Source organism: Colletotrichum abscissum (genome assembly GCF_030869225.1).
Source record: "Colletotrichum abscissum strain IMI 504890 chromosome Unknown Scaffold_43.1, whole genome shotgun sequence".
NCBI lineage: Eukaryota > Fungi > Ascomycota > Sordariomycetes > Glomerellales > Glomerellaceae > Colletotrichum > Colletotrichum abscissum.
Genome location: NW_026850354.1, coordinates 363833 through 387994, shown reverse-complemented (window position 1 = coordinate 387994; position 24162 = coordinate 363833). Strand labels below are relative to the sequence as shown.

Below are 24162 nucleotides of genomic sequence, written 5' to 3'. Positions count from 1 at the left end.
TGCTGTTATCGACCAGTCGAATAGCAACGTGACTTGACAATCATATCGGCCAAAACTTCTAAAGCAGACATCAAATACATCAGACCACGCTGCTTTTGCAGTCTGCACATTTTCAACGGAATCTGCTATCGGAGATTCGAGAGCAAAATCATTTCAGTATAGAGCTTCGGATTCATCCTTCCCGCAAAGTAAGGTATCCAAGCTAGCCAAGCGCTAATCTTATTGTTGTTACATCACAGTCAAAGCCCTGGCTGATCCTTGTATCACCGGGGTCGTGTAAGCTACATGTGGACTAGAGAGGGCCGGGGGCGATATTTATCACTACATGTATGCGGGGTAACAGTCTGTTTGGTTTCCCTGTCTGCCGTGCCCCCCCAACCAGAAACATAAGATGAGATCGGGAGCCCATTGATGGCTCCGGGACAGATACCCAGCCTGTCGGGATTCGCTTTGTTAAAGATGTTCGCGGCAGTTTCTCTAGTCCTTGCCGTTTTGCTGGCGTTGGCTATGCCTTCGGAAGCGACTTTTCAGAGTGACTGCCTGGCTCTTACTCCTCAGACTACAGTGGTCAACTCGACTGCTCAGGAGATCAGTTATGTGGAGACCGGCGCCAACCTCACTTTTCCAGAACAAGATCCATCATGCGGTCGCGGAAGCCAGGTGGTCCGCACTAATCTGTGTCGTGTCGCCATGAATATCACAACTTCTAGTAGATCACAGATTGTCGCTGAAGTGTGGCTACCCGAGAAATGGAATGGGCGCATGGTAACGGTCGCTGGTGGAGGGCTCGATGGGTGTAAGTAGCTGAGTCTGGGACACTGACATGGAGTAGTGGCGTTTAAGCTGAGCACGTACTAACAATGAGAAATGCGATAGGCGTTCACACTGAGGACCTTGCGTATGCTACTGCTCATGGCTTTGTTGCTGTTGGCACGAATAACGGGCATGCTGGAACGACCGGTGCACAGTTCCTCAACAATGATGATGTTGTCATTGACTTTTCGTACAGAGCGTGAGTTATCCCAGCTTCGACTTTCCAATCTACAAACCGACTGACATGCCTACCAGGATTCACACGGGCGTTCTCGCTGGGAAGAGTCTTCTCAAGTCTCTCTACAAGGAGAAGATGACGGGGTCATACTTCTTAGGTTGCTCTCTTGGAGGACGGCAAGGCGTACAAGCCGCGGACATGTTTCCCGAAGACTTCGATGGTATCGTCGCAGGTGCACCGGCAGTGGACTTCAACAACCTCTACTCCTGGCGAGCCAGCTTCTACCCTCTGACTGGTTCTGTTGACTCCAAGGATTTCATTGCTCCCGCCACCTGGAAGACGACAATCCATGATGAAGTGCTTAAGCAGTGCGACACTATCGATGGCGTTCAAGACGGCATCATAGAGGACCCCACCCTCTGTCACTTCGAACCTGGAACTCTCCTGTGCAAGCCAGACAGCAGCGACTCCAAATGCCTCACTGGCGCACAAGTCGAGATCGTGAGAAAGATCTTCAGCCCAACCAACTACACGGACGGCAAGCTTTTCTGGCCAGCCATGAATCCCGGCAGCGAAATCATCACCGCAGACGGGCTGTACAGTGGAAGCCCGTTTGCTCTATCCCAGAATTGGTTCCGCTATGCGATTTACAATGACCCGAATTGGGACCCGGCTACTTACACACTCGAAAAGGACGGCATCTTTGCTCAAAAGCGGAACCCTGGCAACATCAAGACGTACCCACGGGACTTGTCGGCATTCAAGAGGAGGGGAGGAAAGTTGTTGATGTACCACGGCCAACAGGATCAGCAGATTACGAGCTTTCACACTCCCATTTTCTATGACCGCTTGGCAAAAGGCATGCATCTGAACCACACTGGAATGGATCACTTCACACGGTTCTTCCGTGTTTCGGGCCTGTACCATTGCACGACAGGACCCGGTGCCTGGTTGATTGGCCAAGGAAGCAGCGGTGGAAACTCGGCCGTCATCAGCGATAGTCTCCCATTCAATAGGACATACAATGTCCTGGCCGCCATAGTAGACTGGGCTGAGAGTGGAATCGCCCCGGACACCATAACAGGAACCAAGTTTGTCAATGACAGTGTTGGTTCGGGTGTGGACTTCCAACGGCGACATTGCAGATACCCGTTGCGAAATACCTACCGGGGTGAGGGTATGGATCCAAAACTCCCGGATAGCTGGAAATGTGTGTAGTTGAAAATCTAGCTGCGTGCAGATTCAGGAGTGAGAGAATGACATCGTATCAGCTCTTATGGACTCGATGAGGGACCAGGGCCAAAAATTCACATGTAATAACGGTGCAACTGTCTCAGGTTGACCCTATATGTATTTGTTCCATGCCAACCAGGAGTTCCAGTAATAAGTCACATAGTAAGCTGAACAATTATAGAAGTTGATCCGGATAGGTAGATTCCATCTTGGTTCAGCCAGACGTGCACATGTCACAAAAGCCGATCCGGTCAACATCCCGCTTGACCGGGCCGGGAATCGATCCCTTGTCAGGATCAAAGAAGCATCCAATCCAGTAAGCCAAATCCGGCCAAAACAATGGGCTTATGGAGACTTCATTAGTCAATAATTCGCCAACTAAGGCGAATTTGGGCGTAATTTGTACGCAACGCACGGACTTCCGCAACAAATTTTCATTATCTTACCTTACTTATCGGCATCGAGTCATCCTCAGTCGAAACATTTACATGACTGTTTGGTGCACCCTCTGTTTGCCTCAGTCTGACATTGAGTCGTAGCTTTGCAACCTCCGGCAAAGACATCAAAATGGCAGACAACTTGGAGAGCCAGCGTGACCGGCGCGGCGATGAAAAGCACGCAACGACAGAGAACCTTGGTGCAGATGCACAAGCAGCTTCGGCTACAGGCCGGAGCAGCAAAGGTCTGGTGCGGAGAGTGTTGATGGCTGGGCGGGTCGAAGAAGGCGGCATCGAGCCTATCCCAAGAGAAGTCCGGACGAACACCAAGTACTTCAATGCTTTCACGATCTGGTGCTCTATCAACACGAACATTTTGGCGTAAGTTTTCTGGCTCTTCAGATTTCATATGGTCCTCGTGCACACAGGCTGACGTTTGCCACTCAGTATCACGTTCGGCATGCTGGGCCCGGTCTCTTTCGGCCTTGGCCTCCGAGATTCGGCGCTCGTCATTCTCTTCTTCAATTTGCTGTCAACGCTGGCACCAGCATTCTTGTCGACGTTGGGCCCGAAGACTGGCATGCGACAGATGATTCAAGCTCGGTTTAGTTTTGGGTAAGTTGATAATGCCCCGGTCGAAAGGGCGGACCTACCTCATGATCTCGGGTTGCCCGTGGCCAACTCAAGCGTCTCAACTGACGCCTTCCTAGATACTACTTCGTATACATCCCTGTCGTGCTCAACCTCGCTACTCTTACCGGCTTCTGTGTCATCATTTGTGTCGTTGGTGGGCAGTGCCTTTCAGCAGTGTCCGAAGGCGACCTTTCGACTTCCGTTGGCATCGTCTTGATCGGCATCGCGGCTCTGCTGATCTCTTTCTGTGGCTTCAACGTGCTGCACTTCTATGAGGGGTACGCATGGATGCCAGCTCTCGTAGCCATTATCATCGCGGTTGGATGTGGCGGACAGCAGTTGCAAAAGCAAGCCCCCTTTGAGCCGGCAACGGCTGCGGGAGTCCTTAGCTTCGGTGGTGTCATCGCTTCGTACATGATCCCATGGGCCTGCATCGCATCTGACCTGACAACATACTTTGACCCTACTGGCCGGACGGTCTCGTAAGTAAATGCGCTCACAGAGATGATCTCAAGACTGACTTTTCATTAGACACCGCATCTTTGCCTACAGCTACTTGGGGTTGGTTGTGCCCACAATATTGCTTATGACTCTCGGCGCGGCTATCGGTGGTGCTATGAGCAACATCCCCGAGTGGCAAATCGGCTTCGATAGCACCTTGGTCGGCGGCGTTCTCGGAGCCATGCTCTCCCCAGCCGGCGGATTCGGCAAATTCATTCTTGTCGTCCTTGCATTCACGCTGTTGGCAAACATTTCCGGCACCATGTATGCAATTACGCTGAACTTCCAGACCCTCATCCCGTCGTTCCGCCTGCCGCGGTACATTTTCTCCGTTATCGTGACCGCCATTATCATTCCGATCGCGGTCAAGGCAGCACACGACTTCTTTTTGAGTCTCGAGAACTTCATTGCCCTCATCGGCTACTGGTCTGCGTCCTTCGTCGGAATCGTGGTCACCGAGCACTTTGTCTTTAGGCGCGGTGACTCCAAGCTCTATGAGGTTGCGGTGTGGGACGTGCCCTCCAAGCTGCCCCTGGGTATTGCTGCTATCGGCGCAGCTGTGTTGAGCTTTGGTCTCGTCGTTCCTTGTATTGCCCAGGTCTGGTTTACGGGTCCCATCGCGGTCTCGACAGGAGACATTGGCTTCGAGATTGCGTTCTTCTTGAGCGCTGTCTTGTATGTGCCTCTGCGTTACGCCGAGAAGCACTACTCGGGACGGTAATGGGTTGTGATGGTTATGAAAGACAGTATAGAAATGATTTTCACTAGCTCGAGGAGGTGGAGGAGATCTGTGATCAATGCCAATCACGTTCAGGTCACGGGATTCATTTGGCTACTCCGTGTGTGTTGCACCACTTTCGATGCTCTTCTACGGCGCCTCATCATCCTGTCATAAACGGTACAAATTTGTACATTGAGAAACAAGCCAATACCGCGACCTTGCATTAGCATAACTTGCCAATCAAGCTTCGCCATCCATCCCCATCAAGAAAAATGCTTCCATAATCTCCCGCGGTACCTCGGATCTTATCAACCGCTCAAGCGGCTAAATGGCAGCAAACACCTCCTTTGACCAAGGATATAATATCCATGGGGATGTCCCTTTCGATGGTTCCACAGCCTCGACGTCGCATGCAGAACTCTTCAGACTAGGGTCAGGTTTAGTTTGCGACAACCAACAAGAGACAGGGAATAGTCAAGGACCCCTCACTCGAACGACTCCACCAGGTACTGGAGCTTACGGATCGTCTCACTGCAGGGTTTCGTTGCAGCTCTTCCCCGAAGATGCTGTTCAATAAGAATTATCCACCTGGCGGCACAGGCGCCGACTTGGGAAACCCCTTTGATCATCTTGTTGACAGTCGTAGGTGCCGGCAGCTCGCCGTAAGCTGGCGTACATAATGAAGGGGAAGTACTGCTTTCGTATCTCTTCAAACCGCAACGCTCCCAGTTCTCTTCTAGATTTACTTGGCTACATCCCTTGAAGCAATCTTCAATCTCCCTCCTCCCTCCTCACCTCCTCACGATGGCTGGTATCGCACCTGGAAAGACCTTCACCCCTGGGTTGGACTTCAGCAACCAGTCTTACAGCAAGCTCAGCGAAAAGGTTGAGGCCGACGTCAGCCGTGCTCATGAGATCATCAAGGAAAAGCTTCCGCTGCTCGCCCAACTGAACGCACTCGTCTCCTTGACATTCGGAGATCGTGCCCCAATCTTTGTGGATGCTCGTTCATCTGAGGCGAGATTCCTCGACTCTTGCTCCGATAAGCCAGATACAAAAGTCACAATCAAGCCCGAGTACATCTCTCAGTTCTACGAGGGCAAGCTCGAGCCTCGATATGGCCTGTTCAAGGACGCCTTCTTCCACGAGGCTTCAATGCCGCAGGGCAATGTCCCCGTGGCCATCAAGTTCGCCGACCTCCTCACTCCCAACCCTCCCGTACCGCCCAAGAAGGTCGTTCCTGGCGCCTTTGCCCGTCTTCCTCGGCCAACAGAGGATATCGACCAAGTCAAGCGGGATATCAAAGAGTTTGGCTACGGTCTCGTCAAGAACGCCCTGACTCCTGAGCAAGTTTCTATCTTGAGGAAGGGAACCCAGGAACAAGCTGCTGGCGAGCGCAAGGCTGGCGTTTCCGCCGCGGACGGTGGCCCAAACGCCCCAAACCAGCGCATCTGGACTCTGATCAACAAGGGAGAGGAGTTCCTCGATCTTCTGAACCACCCTCTCATCGATGAGATTGTTCCCTGGTTCCTCGGCGAGCATGCTCTTATCCATAGTTACAGCGCCAACATTGCCCGCCCCGGAAACGTTCCCATGCAACTTCACATAGATCAAGTTGCCATTCAACCGCCTGTGCGTGAGCTCGCTTTCGGCCTCAACATCATGTGGTATCTCGGGGACATTACGGAGAAGAACGGCGGCACCCGCGTGTTCCCTGCGTCTCACCTTGGTCAAATTGCCCCTGATGACCTGTTCACTGTCGATGGCACTGTCGCCGCCGAAGGGCCTTCTGGCACTGCCTTGGTGTTTGACAGTCGGCTGTGGCATGCTACTGGCCCCAACCGTGAGGAGTCTGGCGAGCGTCCGGTTATTCTGATCTTCTTCATGCGGTCCTTCATTCGCCAGCAGGAAAACAACTTCCTGTCACTGCGCAAGGATGTCGAGGCTAAGTTGTCTGACCGCCACAAGCGTCTACTTGGGTTCTACACTACGGGTGCTCTTGGTGGGATTGAGGGCGAAGTCCGGGAGGGTATCTTTGTGACAAGGAAGGATGATTGCGTTGGAACATTACGCGCCGCTCACGAGTGAGCACTTGCGCGCCTTGATAGCGACCTCAACACCTGTATCTTAGCTTGTCTGTAGAATCTGATGAAGATCATCCAAGTGCCCTTGCCAACTAATGACCTATCCCTTCGTGTCGCTAAACGATCACTCCGTCCATTTTCTCACCTGTGTGATCGAATTCGCCCACCTGCCTGGCCAATTGACCAGCATCTATGGAGGCGGTATTTCACCCGGGCCTCAACATTTACCCTGGTTATCCGATTCTTGAACCCGTTGTTGGAGTCTCGAAGAGCAAACATGACCCCTGCCGTAGCCCCACGTCTTCATCGGAGAGACGCCGCCGTTGTGTAGTCCTTGTGCACTGTGGAACTTTTCTCCTCATCCCGAAAGCCCCTTGGACGGCACGGTCTCCACTATCTCCGTTGGTTCACTCTTGTATGTCTCTTGCTGCCTCACGAGCTTCCAGTAGAAAATCGTTTATTTGACACGTAATAGCCGAGTTTCAAGGCCTTTCCATCGATGATGCAACCTAGTCCTGGGGCCCTAGTAGAGAACATTGCAGCCGGCAGGGTTCTTGTTTCCCAGATTGTCACTGTTGGTAATGGGAATCCAACTCCGGTTGGAACGATACTGCATCGGCAGAGTTTCTTCAAAGAGGGATGCCGAGCAGATCTCAGATCCATGATCTCCGTATTGTGAATCTCGCTAACATTGAAATACGAGCGGTGCAGGCGAGTGTTGGGGGACAATGTTTAGCAATCAGGACCCTGACTGTTCTCGCCCTCAACTGGCTAAGAGCCACGAGGTCCATGAGGGTACTGAACTACTCAGCATGAGCTTGATGAATAGCAATTTCATGCCTAGAAATTTCGACCAATCTATATCTACCAGACGTATTGAGTGTGCTTGAGCTTATGATAACAACATGTGCTCAGTCACATGATGGTGTGAGTGTCGCCTACAGGAAGGTCCACGCTACGAATGTCGAAGCTCGGTGTTTGCTTCGATCGATGATAGTGGTCCATCCTTTGGCTGAGTCACTTAGCCGGGCTAAGAGAGTCGATTCTAAAAGACAGAAGCCGGGTCATGCGACAGGCATCCATACTGCGTCGTTCCAACAGCCAAGGAAGGACATCTCCACCAAACAGATCCACAGCTCTTCGCAGGCATCGTCTTCCAACATCCAGTCCCTGGACAATCATTCTGCTGTCGCAGTTCCACTCCTCGAAGCAGGCAAGTGGGTGACATAATCGTTTGCCGCTCTATGAACCCTAGCTCTTTTCCTACTATTTTTCACTTTCTACTTCTTGAAGAGTATTCTTTAGTAAATATATAGAAGTTAACTAATAATAAAATAAATAGGTCGTAAGTGTTATAATCATTTGTTGACTGGTGATCTAATATGTCACCCACTTAGCAGGCACAAGCAGTTGCACAGTGATTGTTGGAGGCTAGTGCAGGGTGTCTGGGCCGCTCATATCCATAAAGGATGGCATCGTGAGATTTACTTTGAACATGGATGGCAGGAACTTTTGTTCGCAAACAACCCAAAGAACCGCTCCATCAAATCCCGACCCTGGATTTCCAAGACCACCGCAAAACGATTTGTATGGCAACGAAATCATATCGGAATTATAAGTCTCGACGATCAGGGGCTTGCAATTCAGGGGGTAAAATGAACGCCCGAAAGTTGAAATGTAAGTGGACCATGACGATTGTCTATCGATGAACATGGTTCAATCGATGTCCCAACACAAATCTCCTGTGTCTCTCTATTGCAGGATATTCAATGTTTGTAGAAGTGGTTGATCTTTGTGAGTTTTGATCGCTCGGTAGATGGCAGGGGATCTGAAGAATCTGTTCTTCAGTCAAACATTCTTCAATACCATATCATCAAGCATCCGGCCACAGAAAGCACTTTTTTCGTCAATATCTTGGATCGCTGCACGACGTCAAGCAGAAGGGCTATGCTCTGCTGAAGAACATTGAAACAGCCTATTGAAACTCAAGGGTCACCAATCTTTCGAGTTCAGCTCTCAAAATGGCGGCGAAGCCTTTCGACGAGATGGAGGTGAATTGGATCACTAAACCAGATCTCCTAAGGATGGCGACCCTGGGAATTACAATTTGCCTAGGATCCATATCTTTTGTTGTTTTCATCCTACGACTGTGGGCACGACACAAGACGCGAGCAACAGGTACAGATGACTACCTCATGGGCATTGGCGTGGTGAGTATTTTGTACGATCTTGCTTTACTTTCTGCCACTGACTATTTGACAATAGGCGATTTACCTGGCATGTTGCGTCTTCACCTCCATTGCGGTATATGCAGGAATGGGAACAACAGATGCTCATCTGCAAGAATGGAATATGGTAGCCGGTATCAAAGTACCTTAAGTCTTCATCCCTTTTTCCTACAACCCCGTATTCGAGTTAGCAGACTAACCCCAATGTCGAACAGTGGCTTGTCTTTTTCCAGATTACTTACGCATGGAGCCTTCCATTCATCAAAGCCAGTATCTGCTTAACTGTATTCCGCATCACGAATCGAAGAAGATACCGAACCATCCTTTGGGCCGTCATGATTGCATCAGGACTCAGCACCACCGTCGGCTTCATTGCCGTGGTTGCAGTATGCCGCCCAATGGAGTACACTTGGGATAAGTCAGTGGACGGACAGTGTGCACCTCAGAATATTATTACCACAATTAGCTACATGATCTCGGTCCTAGCCATTGTAACCGACTGGACCTGCGCAATCGTCCCGACAGTTGTTGTGTGGGGCTTACAGATGAAGTCGAGAGTAAAAGTTTCTGTTTGCGCTGTGCTTGCGCTAGGTGCGATGTGGGTTTTTGTGCAGTTCAATAATGAATTTGCTACGATTGCTAACTATTATGTTACTCCAGTGCAAGCGCCGCTACGATAGTCCGACTGCCGTACTTGCAATACTATAACCAAGTCGAGAATTACTTGCGTAAGTGTTCGCTCATTTTGTAGCTTGTCTCTTTCTTTTCATCGCCGTGGCTGATCAGATATTCTCCAGATAACATTGCAAATATTGTTTTGTGGTCGATTCTCGAATGTGGCATCGGTATCATTGCCGGCTCGCTGCCGTCTTTGAGGCGACTGCTCAAGTTCTGGCTAGATAAGTCCAGCAAGGGGTCTTACAACAACACAGGGTCGAATGGTCTGAATGCTATATCTGGAATGCAGGCTGGAAGCAACGGTGTTAGAATGAATAACCTCAGCGGGCGAGGCTTGACAGTTTCGAACTGCCAAAGTGGCCCTCACGACACCTGGGTTCAGCTGGATGATGATTCCGATAGCCAGAAGCACATCATCATGAGAACTCAAGAAGTTACGGTCCAATACGAACTAGATGGTCAATCTCGTGGACGCTGATTTTAAAGAGTCAACATAGATGCGCATTTTGGGCTACATTGAAGGCGCGGGGGAATAGGAATACTTTGTCCCGGGGGCCGGCCTGAGTGCCGGTCGAAGTGGGGCCGTCAATTCGCCGCCGGACAAGGGAGTGATGTTACACCCTCCTGGTTCGGCAAATGTATTGCTTCTGAAGTTTCCATAGAACCAAGATTTGAAGATGGACTGCCATGGGCATAGAAGACCGAGTGATATGGGATCTGAAGGGAAGCTTCATCATTGGTAATTATGATTACCCCCTTGAGATCGTCGCCAGCGGAGTGGAATTGTAGGGTTGGAGAGCCCGCCGGCGCCTTGGCTCTTGGCAGGATGCCGACGGGCAATCTGTGAATACGCGACTGCACGATATGTTCAGACTACCATTTATTGTCTGACTACTGAGGGTGACCGAATATTCGTTTACACCTTGAGATCAGTGAGAGAACAGAGTTCTGGATAGAAGAGTCCTTAGCGATAACCCCTAAACTCTAGCGCTGGCAGTTTGCGTTCCTCCAGTACATCACCTTACCTAATGCATCAATGTGACGGATTTCCGAATGACCTGGGCAAGCCACGGCTGAGTAAGCTCGTATGTGTTTGTCTCTGTCCGGCAATGCCACCCCTGCGAGCAAAGCATCACCGGATGCGGATAAGCCTTCTGCCATTGGCTGTGCGACGTCAATGGCTTCATTTCTATCATCTTCGTGATCCTCCCAACTTTTACTGCACCTTCCAAGACAAGTTCTCAGAATCTCACGAAGACAGTTGAGCATCGAAATTTGAGTATGGCCATGGAGATCCTCCCCCAGGAAGTCGTCGACCAGATCGCATCGAACTTGCACCGACCCGACCTCAAAAACCTACTACTTCTATCGCCTAAGCTTCGCACCGCGGCGGAGAAGTATTCTGACGGCTTCACAGACTGCACTCTGCGAGTGCGTGATCTCTGTGAATTTGAGGAAAAATTTCGCGGTGCGCGCTTCTGCTGGTTGCGGAAGCTGGAGTATAAGCTGGTTTTGCTGCCCCAACGGCTGCCAAACAGGATACGATCAACAGCAGACAACGCCGCAGAAGCGAAGCGCAACGCGGAGTATCTTTCCAGTCAGATCCATCAGCTCTTTGATTGCCTTCAGAACCTCGAAGAGGATGATGGCCCGCAAGGCACGATTGATCTTGCAATCACTAGTCCTGAGACGCGTGAGACGGAGATTAGGATACCAGAAGCATGGTTCATACGGCTTCTTGACCCAAACAGGCTACCGACGCTCACATCTATCGGCTCTCTTTACCTGGGACCTAATCCGACTCAACGGCAGTCGAATTATTTCAGCAGATTCGATCTCAGAGCCGCGCTGGATCTCTCACTCAAACTCCCAGGCATTACGAGCATAAATGCCGAGCTCTTCGACGAACACAACTGTGATGCTGAAATCGATCTGGTCCGCTTCCATGGGCGAGAGGATTTTGCGAGAGCCGCTAAAAACATGTCTCTTCAGACAAGGAAAGCCGAGTTGAAATTCCAGAGCCGGAAGGCGCATCAACTTCTCGATCACGATGCTGCGATGCCGAAACTTATCCTCTCAGGGCCGTCGGACTCCTTTAGCTCAAGTCTTAGACTTCTTTGCCAAAACCTCACCCAACTTCGACTTAGTGCCATTATTGACCATTCCTTTTTCTTGCCCGAGGATGAGAATGGTTCAGTCTGGCCCAATCTGGAGTCTCTAGAGGTCAAATTCCACCCAGCAACCCCATCCGGATCCTGGTATTTCATAGGACCCCGTGGAGAAGGCAAGGATGTGCAGGGATACCCTGTTGAAGGTGTGGAATATGCCACCCAAGGCAATTCCGCTGACAGCGATACCATCATACTCGGCCACGCTCCTTGCAGACCATCAGGATGGCGCCTCAATCCCAATCCAGACACACTGTACCCGCTGCTCGCCGCGTTCGCCAAGTCAGCGGCCAAGATGCCTCGCTTGAAAGAAGCAATGATATGGTCACCAATCTGGTGGTACCTGGGAGATCACGTCTCATCCAAGTTCTCATATAACAAAGGATTCGACATGATGAATAGCCAGAAATCACTCGGTTGGGGAATTGGGTACACGGCACCAGATGTTGACGAGGACTCAGGCTCTGTGGGGTCAGATGATGAAGACGTTCGGCTCTTTGAGTGGAGAACCGGCAATTGGGAGGCGGATGAGACGTTAAAACAGCTGTTCCACAACATTGGTCGCGAGAGATACGGCGATGAGTTTGAAGACGATTGGGATCCAGACGCAAATCAGGAAGACCTGTTCTTCGAGGGTTTCTGCCAAGGCTAAAGAAATGTGTGACGTCAGGCTCGCAGAGATCTGGGAGCGAGATATTTCGGTGCAATTAGTTAGCTTAGCCGATACTGTTTGGCCACCGCGGGCAGTTGCAGTTGCGACTGTGGGCAATTGCTCGGTGGCTCGTGGGCGCCCAGCTGCCTAAGTAGATTACTGCCTGAATAATAGCCAAACAATACTCCCCGCATAGCAAAACTCATGATCATTGTGCTTTGCCAGAAACCAATATTTCCGATGACTATTCGCAACCTTATCTCCAGTTCCAGGTTCCCTTGATTGGAGGGTGATAACAACTCGACTTCCAAGAAGTACTAAGACCTTGGCTCGCCCCATCCGAACCACTGAAACCCCCAACATCGTCTTCTCGGCATCTCGGCGCTCCTGGGCAGGAGCATTTTATCACTTAAGCGACTAACAAGCCTTCCGCGTCCCATAGTACTTGTGAACCCCGGGACCGAGCGGGTGATAACGGCGGGACACGTTAGAAACCTTGAGAGCAAACATGCCCGCCGGCCACATTGAATTACGACAGAAAATACAAAGAAAATTGTTCCTCACTATGCGGATCCCGCTCCTCCACGCCAAGATCCGGCGGCGCATTACTCAGACATGCGCGACGACGGAGAAAACTTGTACTTTGGGACTTCGTATGCCTAGTTTATCCCATTCCAATGGCCTTATCGCTCGATTAACCATTCCGCTCCGATGTACCGGAACAGACGTTCTTGGCGGAGAGCCTTTATCAGCTTCTCGGGGGTTTGCAGTGACTGGCCTCGGGGAGTAGTAGAATTGATTAGCATCTAGCATACGTCAAAAGCACGGGTTACTGATAAAAGTGATAAAAGCCCGGCGGCCATTGACAAACGGCTAACAAAGCAGACGGAGCGCTTTTGCTCTGACATATTTCTATCGACTCCCCCGCTGATCCAGGCATCGCCCTGAACTGCTGGGAACGGGTCTGATGCTAAAGTTATACCAAACACAATTCAGCAGCCAATAGGCACCTTCTTCTCGATAGAAACCATGGACTCGACACCAGTTCTAAACCAAGGATGGGGGTCGGTTTCCTTCCGACATAGTTACGGAGTTTTGAACGCTAACAATATCTAGCTATGGACTTATGATTGGACTTGGTGTTCTTTTTGCGTATGTTACATTTTCCCAGTCCTGGGCGTCAGGCCCAAGTGCTGATCCAACTCACAGCGTGTTCATGATCATTATCACTTGGGCACTCAAAAGATACAACTATGAGCTTCAGACATCCGAGATGTTTACGACAGCTGGGCGGTCACTAAAATCGGGATTGGTAACTATCGATCATTTTCATACGACATCCTTCAGCGCTGATTCTTGCTAGGTCGCCTCATCGGTCCTTTCAACTTGGACATGGGCCGCGACTCTGCTGCAAAGCACAGCCGTAGCTTACAAATAGTGAGCTCTATGGTAACCTTTTGTCTACTAGTGAAGCTGACTTCATCAAGCGGTGTTTCAGGGCCCGTATGGTATGCCTCTGGGGCCACTGTTCAAATCATCCTGTTTGCCACGCTCGCTATTGAGCTGAAGAGACGTGCTCCCAATGCGCACACATGTGAGGCTTTGATAGGCAATGGCCCCGTGAGTCTTGACTAACCTGGCTCTCCCAGTCCTAGAAGTCGTGAAAGCTCGATATGGTCCGGTCACACACGGCGTGTATATCGTTTTCTGTTGCTTCTGCAATGTCCTAGGTAGGTCTCGACCCTCATCGCTCTGGTCATCAATATACTAAGTTCTCGTTCAGTGACGGCGATGCTCCTCACTGGTGGATCTGCGGTTATCCAGAACTTGACTGGCGCCCCCGTAGCAGCTTCCGTATTCTTGTTTCCGATCGGTAAGCACCTAATGCCAGAATTTCCAAAGCTTTGAGTCGCCGTTCTGACTGTTGGACAGGTGTGGTTGTTTACACTCTTTTCGGCGGAATCAAAGCAACCTTTATCACGGACTACATCAATGGTCTAGTCATCCTCATCATCATCTTCATCTTTGCTTTCACAGTCTACTCAACAAATCATCTCCTAGGCTCCCCCGGGCGAGTGTGGGAAATCCTAACTGAACTTGCAGTTGAGCGCCCCTTGACAGGAAACTCTGGAGGCAGCTACTTGACAATGCGCTCCCAAGGAGGAAGTGAGTTCTTAAGTTCAAGTTTTGATACGACTCCACTCACAGTCACATAGTTGAGTTCTTCATCATCAATCTCTGCGGCAACTTCGGTACAGTGTTTTTGGACAATGGTTACTACAACAAGGCAATTGCAGCAAGTCCGATTGATGCCCTTCCGGGTTATGTCATGGGGTAAGGCCCTTGCGAAAAGTTATGAGATTCTTGTGTTCTGACACCACTCCAGCGGAATCAGTTGGTTTGCCGTTCCTTGGCTCACAGCGACAACTATGGGTCTCGCCGGTCTCGCCCTAGAAAAGTACGATATATGGCCGACATACCCGAACCGTCTAGCCGCTGCGGACGTTGATGCTGGATTGGTGCTACCCACCGCCGCCGTAGCTCTGCTTGGAAAGGGTGGAGCGGTTGCAACTCTCATACTAGCCGTGAGTAGTTCTTACAAGCTCGAGGCCATCTAGGTTGCTAACTTCTAGTAGTTCATGGCTATCATGAGCACTTACTCGTCTGAGCTCATCTCTGTGTCGTCCATCTGCACCTACGATATCTACAAGACCTACTTCAACACCAACGCTACCGGCAAGCAGCTTATGCGGATCAACTACATCGGCATGGGCGTCTTTGCTCTTGTCATGGCTGGGTTCGCAACTGGCCTCAACTACGTAGGTATCTCCATGGGCTACTTGTACCTCATGATGGGTGTCATCATTTCTTCCGCCGTCTTGCCAGCTGCTCTCACTCTTCTCTGGGATGGACAGTCTTGGGCCGCCGCCACCTTCAGTCCAATCATCGGATTCGCCCTTTCGATGACGGCATGGCTCGTCACAACGAAGATTAAGTACGGCGAATTGAGTGTTACGAACACCGGTGCAAACGAGCCGATGTTAGCCGGAAACTTGACATCGCTCCTTTCACCAATCGTCATCATCCCACTTTTGACTTTTATCCCACCTTTCAAGCCCCAGCAGTACGACTGGCAGAGTATGCTCAACATCCGACAAGCGGACGATCATGAGCTCGTTGACGCTGCTCATATGGATGTTGAAAACTCGCCCGAAGAGAGGGTGAGAGCACTGCAAAGTGATCCTGACGAGCAGGTTAAGCTCGAAAAAGCAGCCAAGACTGCTCGCTGGCTGACTGTTGGTGTGACACTCGTTCTGCTCATTCTATGGCCGATGCCGTTGTATGGCACTGGCTATGTATTTGGAAAATCTGTGAGTGCTTGTTCAATATCCAAATAATATGCTGTACTAATACCGTGCCGCAGTTCTTCACCGGCTGGGTCGTTGTAGGAATCACTTGGCTATTCGCCTCTGTTGTCATGGTTATCTTCTTGCCGATCTTCGAATCTCGGAGCACGATTGTGCGAACTACTCGCATGATGATCAAAGACCTCTTCGGCCTGAGAGGCAAGGGAAAGCCCGTCAGTGAGGGCATGTCGCCTGGCTCAAGTACGCCACCGGAGCTCACGGAGAAGGCAACGTCCAAGTCATAAAGTGTTCTTTAGTCGATCTTCGTAACTAATGTTCATGTAGTACTTCAAGTATGTTACATATAAATGCTGTCCGGACATGATCTGCGCACTACCTAGTATCCTGTTCTAAAGTTCTCGTTCGAAGCCACATGCTCTGATGCTGAGAAAATGCTCTTGGTCTATTCATTTCCGCATACTATCGGATTCCAGTATTAACAGAACGACAAATTGTCTCAGCAGGCTTAAATATTTAATGAGCCTTGGTGCGAGTTTACAGGTAGCGACTCAACTAGGCGATGATTATTGGTGGAATCCATTCGTTGCGTGCGTCGTGAAGCCTTTGAAAAATTCAAAGATATCCTCGACGGTTGCAAAGTCGAATGTGCCAGCAACATCTGGATTCACAACGTCAATCTACGAATATTGGATAACTTGAAGGTCTCTTTGAGGGAACTTACACTGATCTGGTCGGACGAGCACCATCGCGCCAACCTCCGGGTCAATGCCATATTTTACATATGCTTCTCCGTGGCCTGCATGGTAACTGACATCATCAACGAAAACATTTTGCAGGCCTTCATAATCTCATTAGCCAGAAGTACGTGTAAGATCGAATCGTTGGAGGAGGAGGTTTCGAGACTTGGTAACTCATGTAATATCAAGGTACTCACACTTGACCCCCCACCTTCCTGCGGTAGGGGTAAACAGCCGTGGTATATGACGATCTTCCAATTTTCGTCGGTCAGAATTGAGCACCAAAACCAGATTCAAGAAGCTGTGGATATCATTTTGAAGTGTCGGAAGCTGTTTCATCGATGCTTCAAGCGATTTTGCGACCTGTACACATGTTTAGCAGTGCTATGAGCCCGGTGACAAGGTGCTTTCGTGTTGCTCACCTGGAATAAGCATTTCGCTGCTTGAGCCTGCAAAATATCGCCAGGGAAGACGACCAAAGACCATCTCGAGTCCGCGCGTAGAGCATGCGAAAGTTGCATCGCTTTGGCATCAGAGAAGCGAACGACTTGCGCGCTTTGGAACCTCATTCCCACGCTGACACCAGACGCCAGGCTATCCTTGTGACCAGGCCTCACGAGCATTGACGGCTGATATTGCGTGGCTAGACCAGCAGTGTATCTCCCCGATTTGATAAAGTAATCTTGGAAGTCTTCAGTAGTGTACCCATTTTCTTTCCGGTACGCCGAAGAAAACATCTTTGCAAATTGCCTGTCAAAGTCGATGAGGCCCTTGGCTGTCTGGTGGCGTTCAGAGACGTACGTCTCCAATATTGAGGGATGGACGTGCTTTCGGAGGACTGCGGCGAGTTTCCATCCAATGTTGTACCCATCTTGAAGACTGACATTCATTCCTTGTCCAGCCTTAGGCGAATGTGTGTGGCAGGCGTCGCCAGTAAGGAAAACTCGATGATCTTTTGTGAAATGGTCCGCAAGCCGTTGCCCGATGGAGTATGCAGAGAACCAGGATGTCTCGGCTATTTCGACTTGGTAAGGCTTGAAAATGCCATCAATGCGCTCTTTGACTCTCTCAGGTGTGACTTCCCCTGGAGTCGAGACTGGCATTTCCATGTAGAACCTGACCATCTCGTCGCCCTCTCGTGGAATGATGACCAAATTGCCCGAGTCAGACTGAATGACGCTTTTCTTCCGGATATCGGGAAAGTCGGTCCTGGGGTAGATGTCCATGACAGCCCAGACCACGTCACTGCTGTCGCCCACCATCTTGAAGCCAAGGGACTTTCTGACCGCACTATGGGCTCCGTCGCATCCCTAGATTTGGTGATTAGTGCCGTCTTCAGCTCACAAGCAACCTTAGCGGGACTCACCAAAGCATACTTGGCATGATAAGTGCGCTCAACGCCATTCTCAATTGTCTTCACAGTCACGCAACGGGCATCTGGATTTCCCGCAGCTTCACTATCGACAGCAACTTCACGTATATCACTTCCATACTGGATGTGTGATTTACCAGAAGACTTCACAATATCCTCGATCAAAATCTCGTTGATGCGTGCCTGATTCAGAATCACATGGGGTAGATGGCTAAGACCAGGCTCGGTGTCTGGCTCGAGATGTGACCTGCCAATCCCGCCCTTGCCGTCGGGCGACCAGAACGCAAGTTCGAGAACGTGGTAAGCTTCCTTCAAGACGTCCTCGGAGAGGCCTAGGTGTTCAAGGATTTCGACTGTGCGAACTTGAACACCGTCTGCCTGACCTTGCTTGAGGGGACCTTCGCGCCGCTCAAGGATCTTGAAGTTGATGCCGCATCGGGCTAGCCAGACTGCTGCGCAGAGACCAGCTGAGCCGCTGCCGCAGATAAGAACGTCGTACTCTTCAGGCATGTTGGAAACAAAATGACGATAGTGAGATCCAGTGTAGCTTGTTTTCGATCGCAAATGACACTTCTGATTGCTCGTCTTATACATCACTAGCTAGCCGAAGCTCCGAAATCAGCTACCGAGCGGGGTTAATAATTATTTCCCCGGAAGTCAACTTGTGCGGGGGATTGTCATGGGGGACGTCCCTGCATACAAAGACGTTTCCTGTGCATCCGACCAGTCTTCCGAATTCCGCCCGGGATATGAGGTCGGCACCGGACACGACACCCACCAAACTATTGAGCCTGTGGATCCGGGTCCGCGTGGGTCCTCGAGATACCGACGGGGCCACGGCAGGTTTTTCACAAAATGCCGGAGCTTCGGCCACAAGATATTCATTTGAAAGGATCGAGCATGCCGCCTTGTTGCGATCGTACCAAGAAAAGTATGGCATTCCAATGCTGGTGTATGACGAAACCTGCTTTGCCTAAGCGCTTATGCACCCCAATTTACCCCTCAGTTGCGCGCCTCAACACAGCATGACGCCTTGGGCCCTTGGCTGCAAACGCAAAATGAACAAGATGGGCAAAAAATGTAGCTAGATAAGGGCAGCTGAATGGAACTTAACCAGTCAAATTCTGCCTCGGCGGATCATATTTCCATTTCCACAATTTTACGTCATCAAGTACATGAAAGAATTTCTCCTACCTTTTCACTCCCCTGCGCGTCATCATTGCAAGTCTGCCATCCTCCAAAGCAACTGAATCAATCATTCAACAAATCATCATGTCTTCCTCCGTCATTCCCACTTCCACCTCTGTCGTCGAGAGCGCCGTCATCAAGGCTCCTCTCAGCCATGTCTGGCACTTCATCAAGCGTAAGTGCAGTAAAAATCTGGCCCAGGCAGTGGGTCAAGGATGAGTATGGGCAAACGCTGATATCGAGGTCTCAACGAATAGTCCAGAACTTCCAGAACTTCTGGTCTGCTCTGAAGGGCAGTGAGTTCGTCAAGGCTCAGGAGGAGACCGACATCGTCAGATGGACTTTCCAGGACGGCACCGTCCTCGAGGTCAAGCAGGAGGAGCACAGCGTAAGTTTCTTTGATCGCGGGGTTACTTCCCCATGATTGCAAACAGAAGACTACACGGAAACTAATTTCAACATTCAGACCATCAACCACTACATCACCTACAGCGTCATCACCTCCCAGCCTGAGCTGTCTTACACCTCTGTCGTCAGCACCATCCGCTGCTACCCCGTCACCTCCGGTGAGAACGAGAACAGCACCTTCGTTGAGTGGACCGGCAACTTCTCCAGCGATGCCGATGCTGGTGTCATCCAGGACGCCAAGTTCAAGCGCCGTGAGGCCCTTGCCGACCTGGCCAAGGCTGCTGCCAAGTTGTAAATGCTTAAAAGCAATGGGACTGGAATGTCAAATCGCTGAACCCTTGCGCTTGCATCGTCAAGGAAGATAGTCAAAAAAGTAAAAGATACCACTTGTTGTTCACAACTTCTTCCGCCCCTCATATTTCATGCTTGACAATCACAGTGACCTTCACATTGCATTCTAAATATTCAACCGAAAGGATTTGGAGTGAGACAAAGTGAGAGAGACTCATTGAAACTTGCCTTTATGAGTAAGTATCTTCTAGTAAAGTGGACACAAGCCATACTTCACTTCGAGTTTTACTAGTAATGAATAATAACTTATATGGGACTCGCACTGCCTCTCCATTGAGGGCAGCTGCACTCTTGTCATCAGCTCGCAACTCATTTTAATAATCTTTTCAACCTTGTTCCTGCATTTTCTCTTCGATGAATTCTCCTTCCCAAAGTCTCCAACCTCATACCATGCCCACCCTCCTTCTCAAATTCGCCAATCTCATTATCAACAAAGCTCTTAACAATTGCATGCCTACACTGAACTGCTGCCAACAGCGGTTTCGAGCCAATGGGTTCCGAGTTAGGCCAAATAGCAGTGACAGAGCGTATCCCACAACAGCGGCAACTGCCAACTTCTTTGGCCATGTCCGTCTCCTACGCCCGGCATGGGTCGGTCCCTTTGATATGTCAGCACTTTACCGTTCCAAGTTACCTCGTCTCACTCGCATGCTTACCCGTATTTCCAAGTCACCAAAGTCGGGGAACAAGCAGCGATACCAGAAGTACGCTTGAGAATAAGGATATGTCGAGCCGTTCCACTTCTTGCCGTCCGTTGTGTCCTTCAGATACCAGCTAGTGCATCCCGTGGACCATACAGTCTTTTGCATGTCGGCCTGCATCTGGCTAACGTATTGCTGCTCTGCCTCTCTAGTAACTTCGACGGTCATTCCCTTGCCATCAAGCACCGGTTTGATAATGCGAAGTGCAAAGTTAATAGAGTTTTCCGCTGCGATGATGGTGGACGTGTGGCCTGTGAGTGAGTTCGGTCCTAAAGCGAACTGAATTAGCAACCACCTTACCCCTGTATGGCATGTAGTGGAGAGCCTACCAAGAAGTACAAAGAAGTTTGGGAAACCGCTTGCAATCGTGCAATTGTAGGCCTCTGGGCCACCAAACGACTCCCAATGCTGGTCTATCTGCTCTCCATTTCGACCAATGACATCCAGGCCCCCAACCGCATTGTTGGTTACGAAACCATTGGCCAAAACGATGACATCCGCCTCTGTGACGCCTTCCCGAGTTCGAATACCCTCTGGTACAATTTCTTGGATCGGGTCGTCTAGTAGAGTGAGATTTTCCGAGTGCAAGCTCTTCAAGTAACCTGAGTCGAAGATGCGTCTCTTGCAGCCGAGTTCGAAGTCAGGTATGAGCTTGTCATGATACTTCGCCGGCGCCGTTGTCTTCATGTACTTCTCAGCGTTGGCTCTAGCACGCTTGCGATACTTATTCCCATCATTCGTCATGTAAAACCCTCGGAATGTGTTTTCTGCCGCAGCGAAGACCAGAAATCTCTGCAGCGTCTGTGTTCCTGGCACATGCCTCAAGACATTCTTCATGAACTCTGTATTCTCGTTGTCGACGGGGGGTAAGACCCAGTGCTTTTTGCGGATAGCTTGCGTGAGGTGCTTCGTCTTGCCTACAATGGCCGGTACGATTTGCGATGCAGTACACCCGTTCCCAATGACAACAACTTTCTTGTCCTGGATATCCACGGTTTGATCCCACCGGGACGAATGGAAGATGCGACCCTTGAAGCTTGTTGAACCGGGAACATCGATCTCCCGCGGCTGCATGAGTTGTCCTGTGGCAGCGAAGAGGAACTGACACTCATGCGCGAAGACTCGGTTGGTTTCGTAATGACGGATGTTCATCCTCCAGCGTTTGCGTTCTTCCGACCAGACGCATTGCTCGACATTAACGCCGAACCTCATCTTCTCTATGAGCGAGTATTTCTTGGCCACATCGTGGAGGTACTGCCATAGCTCCTGTTGCGGAGGCAGTACTCGACTCCAGTCTGGGTTGGACTCGAACGAGAAGCTGTACAATGCGCTGGGCACGTCGCATGCACATCCTTTGGGTCGATGTCAATTACTGCCGTGTTTGGCGAAGCCCATACTCGTAAAGGGAACGTTACCTGGGTATTGGTTGATAAACCATGTTCCTCCGAGATCACTGTGCCGCTCAAAGAATTTGATATCGCCTATGCCGTACCATCTTTTCAACGTAGCTCCCAGCCCGATCGCCGAGAACCCAGTCCCCACGCACGCGAACTGACTGTAGGTAGGCGTATCCGAAGTTTTCGACATTTTCCGCATGTCAAATCGGCCTATGTATTGACACTGTTTTCGAAAACGATAGTCACGAGTTATCGTCTCTGACTTCTGGTAATTACACCTGTTGGCTCTGTTCCCAGAAAGGATGAGGTCAAAAAACTCAGTTTGAGGAAGCGATCAAACACTCGCGAAGGTTAGGATAGTGCGGGGGAGCATGTCGTCGTCGACCTTGGTCAATGGTGGGTAGTTCACCCATGCCTCGGCTCGTCCCACGTTGGGCGTAGCAGTCTCGTCCGAGGGTGGCAAGCATATGCATGCTACTACGACGTCGTTGTGAAACTTTGTGAGAGCTTCTGAGAAACACCATGACCTAAGAGACCTCGTTTGATGGGGGGATCGCCCTAAAGTGGAGAGCTACGGCCCGGGAATGAGGGGAAAATGGAGCTGGTCGCGGAAGGGTGACGATCCCGCTCAGGACTATTGGGGGACCATGGTTCTTGGCAGATCGGGAGCACACGAGCTATGTGAGAATGCAACGGTTCACGGCCGGAGCGCCGGGGTAACGGAGATGTTGACGCCCCGGTCCATCTCGATCCGATTGAATTCATCCGACTGGAGGCCCTTGGAGGCCCATCAACACCTCTAGCGAGCGGCAGGTCTCAGCTCTTTGGGCATGCATACTCTGTAGGTGTGACAAGTCAAAATCTTGACAGGATTCGAAGGGGAGAAAACGGAGATTTGTGGCGAATTGGTGATTTTCCATAAGGGTCATATTTGGTTACGTTGAAGATGTGCATTAGTTCCGGTCTCTCTACATCTAGAATACCGAAGACAAAGTCCAACACATTCACTTCTCTGCAGGTTCCACCATCTCAAATTGACCAGTTGTGTCATCAATCTTTTGCCTTGGCGTATACGCGATATCTTTCGCGCTCGCAGTAGTCTCCCTCGCAAGACGCCACAACCACTCAGGACCAGCTCGCTGCAAATCAGTCACGTCAGTGAAGTCCAATAAATCGAGGAACGCATAGAATTTACCAGGGCTGTCACAGATGACATTATACCGGGCAGATAGATCGTCCGTCCGAAGCCACTGTAAAGGGAATTTACGATGGCCTCTCCTACCGAGTCCACATGAAGGAGCGGCATCATGAAGTGAGGCTGACCGGGGTCAAAGGGAACCAGCGGCGTTCGGATGAAGCCAAAGATTCCAAGCGTTTGACGAACTTTGGGCGCTTTGTGAATGTATTTCAGCTCAAGTTGAAGTGACTGGGAAGTGTTAGCAGTCATCTCAGCGCTCGACAAGTCAAAAGAAGTAGCATTTACCTCATGCATTGCGGTGAGCCCAGCCTTCGTGGCAGAGTAGTCAGCAATTCTCACTGGGGGAACCACCGAACTCATCGACCCGACGTTGACGATATGGCCATGATTGGTGCGAACCATGTGCGGCAAAAATTCCTTCGTAAGCAGGAAGGGGGCGAGCAAATTTGTCTTGATGGTCAACTCAACGTCTGCGTACGAGCCTTCCATGACGCTGTAACCCCGTGCGATTCCCGCATTGTTGATGAGAACGGTAGGATCGCCGACTTGAGTTCGGATCAACGTGCAAAGAGTCTTGAGTGCTTTTGTGTCGGTCAGATCACACTTGAAGAAGTGGATGTTGGAACCTTTCTGAGGCTCCCATGATAGCGGAGCCAGGTCGACAACAACGATAGTCGCCTGGGGGTTTCTGGCCAAGACATGTTTGATGATACTGTGGCCGATGCCGCTGCTGCCACCGGTGACAACAATTATTTCTTTGTCAAAATCCCATGTGTGGTCTGTCGTCCAGTTGTTTGCTGACCATTTGTTGAGATACTCGGTGGTTGACAAGACGAAGCTTGCTAGAGCCGCGAGGAACGCAACGCGCTGAGCGGTGTCAAATCTGATGTCTGAGAGTCCGACCGCTCCGTTCTTTTTTGCTGATACCACCGCCAGTCCAGTTGCAAGCGGTATCGAGAGGTATGGATTGAGGACTGATTTTCGGAGCCATCTGGCAATCACGTCGACCGTGAATCCTTCTCGTGAGGTCAACATGGTGCAGTTGTCGCTAGCGTCATCAATCCCACGAGACAATTAAGACAGATAGGACTTTTGATCATTAAATGAAGCTTGAAT

General features: G+C 50.5%; 10 protein-coding genes across 10 annotated transcripts; 7 read left to right on the top strand and 3 right to left on the bottom strand.

Annotated features, from left to right (window-relative positions):
• Window positions 1–411: 411 nt before the first annotated feature.
• On the top strand, window positions 412–2209 carry CABS01_13263 (feruloyl esterase B; the record flags this gene model as incomplete). Its single annotated transcript, XM_060546607.1, has 3 exons — window positions 412–796; window positions 877–1012; window positions 1069–2209. 3 exons carry the CDS (start codon window positions 412–414, stop codon window positions 2207–2209), a joined length of 1662 nt encoding a protein of 553 aa, XP_060395228.1.
• Window positions 2210–2791: 582 nt separating this feature from the next.
• CABS01_13262 (NCS1 nucleoside transporter) lies at window positions 2792–4516 on the top strand (the record flags this gene model as incomplete). The annotated part of the gene is made up of 4 exons (XM_060546606.1): window positions 2792–3042; window positions 3109–3276; window positions 3372–3776; window positions 3826–4516. The coding sequence occupies 4 exons, from the start codon at window positions 2792–2794 to the stop codon at window positions 4514–4516; spliced, it is 1515 nt and encodes a 504-aa protein (XP_060395227.1).
• An 804-nt stretch (window positions 4517–5320) lies between these two features.
• CABS01_13261 (uncharacterized protein) lies at window positions 5321–6604 on the top strand (the record flags this gene model as incomplete). Its single annotated transcript, XM_060546605.1, has 1 exon — window positions 5321–6604. The coding sequence occupies one exon, from the start codon at window positions 5321–5323 to the stop codon at window positions 6602–6604; it is 1284 nt and encodes a 427-aa protein (XP_060395226.1).
• A 2017-nt stretch (window positions 6605–8621) lies between these two features.
• Window positions 8622–9984, top strand: CABS01_13260 (uncharacterized protein; the record flags this gene model as incomplete). Its single annotated transcript, XM_060546604.1, has 5 exons — window positions 8622–8810; window positions 8866–8970; window positions 9044–9426; window positions 9489–9556; window positions 9626–9984. 5 exons carry the CDS (start codon window positions 8622–8624, stop codon window positions 9982–9984), a joined length of 1104 nt encoding a protein of 367 aa, XP_060395225.1.
• An 803-nt stretch (window positions 9985–10787) lies between these two features.
• CABS01_13259 (uncharacterized protein) lies at window positions 10788–12326 on the top strand (the record flags this gene model as incomplete). Its single annotated transcript, XM_060546603.1, has 1 exon — window positions 10788–12326. The coding sequence occupies one exon, from the start codon at window positions 10788–10790 to the stop codon at window positions 12324–12326; it is 1539 nt and encodes a 512-aa protein (XP_060395224.1).
• A 1029-nt stretch (window positions 12327–13355) lies between these two features.
• CABS01_13258 (sodium symporter family protein) lies at window positions 13356–15978 on the top strand (the record flags this gene model as incomplete). Its single annotated transcript, XM_060546602.1, has 12 exons — window positions 13356–13390; window positions 13443–13478; window positions 13536–13638; window positions 13690–13763; window positions 13814–13920; window positions 13976–14056; window positions 14110–14199; window positions 14259–14492; window positions 14543–14660; window positions 14713–14911; window positions 14963–15697; window positions 15751–15978. The coding sequence occupies 12 exons, from the start codon at window positions 13356–13358 to the stop codon at window positions 15976–15978; spliced, it is 2040 nt and encodes a 679-aa protein (XP_060395223.1).
• Window positions 15979–16257: 279 nt separating this feature from the next.
• On the bottom strand, window positions 16258–18313 carry CABS01_13257 (FAD binding domain-containing protein; the record flags this gene model as incomplete). The annotated part of the gene is made up of 5 exons (XM_060546601.1): window positions 16258–16352; window positions 16416–16532; window positions 16629–16794; window positions 16854–17741; window positions 17798–18313. 5 exons carry the CDS (start codon window positions 18311–18313, stop codon window positions 16258–16260), a joined length of 1782 nt encoding a protein of 593 aa, XP_060395222.1.
• Window positions 18314–19075: 762 nt separating this feature from the next.
• Window positions 19076–19694, top strand: CABS01_13256 (uncharacterized protein; the record flags this gene model as incomplete). Its single annotated transcript, XM_060546600.1, has 3 exons — window positions 19076–19166; window positions 19249–19379; window positions 19458–19694. The coding sequence occupies 3 exons, from the start codon at window positions 19076–19078 to the stop codon at window positions 19692–19694; spliced, it is 459 nt and encodes a 152-aa protein (XP_060395221.1).
• A 673-nt stretch (window positions 19695–20367) lies between these two features.
• On the bottom strand, window positions 20368–22047 carry CABS01_13255 (uncharacterized protein; the record flags this gene model as incomplete). The annotated part of the gene is made up of 3 exons (XM_060546599.1): window positions 20368–20702; window positions 20781–21803; window positions 21867–22047. The coding sequence occupies 3 exons, from the start codon at window positions 22045–22047 to the stop codon at window positions 20368–20370; spliced, it is 1539 nt and encodes a 512-aa protein (XP_060395220.1).
• An 805-nt stretch (window positions 22048–22852) lies between these two features.
• Window positions 22853–24081, bottom strand: CABS01_13254 (short-chain dehydrogenase; the record flags this gene model as incomplete). Its single annotated transcript, XM_060546598.1, has 3 exons — window positions 22853–22987; window positions 23044–23274; window positions 23332–24081. 3 exons carry the CDS (start codon window positions 24079–24081, stop codon window positions 22853–22855), a joined length of 1116 nt encoding a protein of 371 aa, XP_060395219.1.
• Between the last annotated feature and the right edge of the window lie 81 nt (window positions 24082–24162).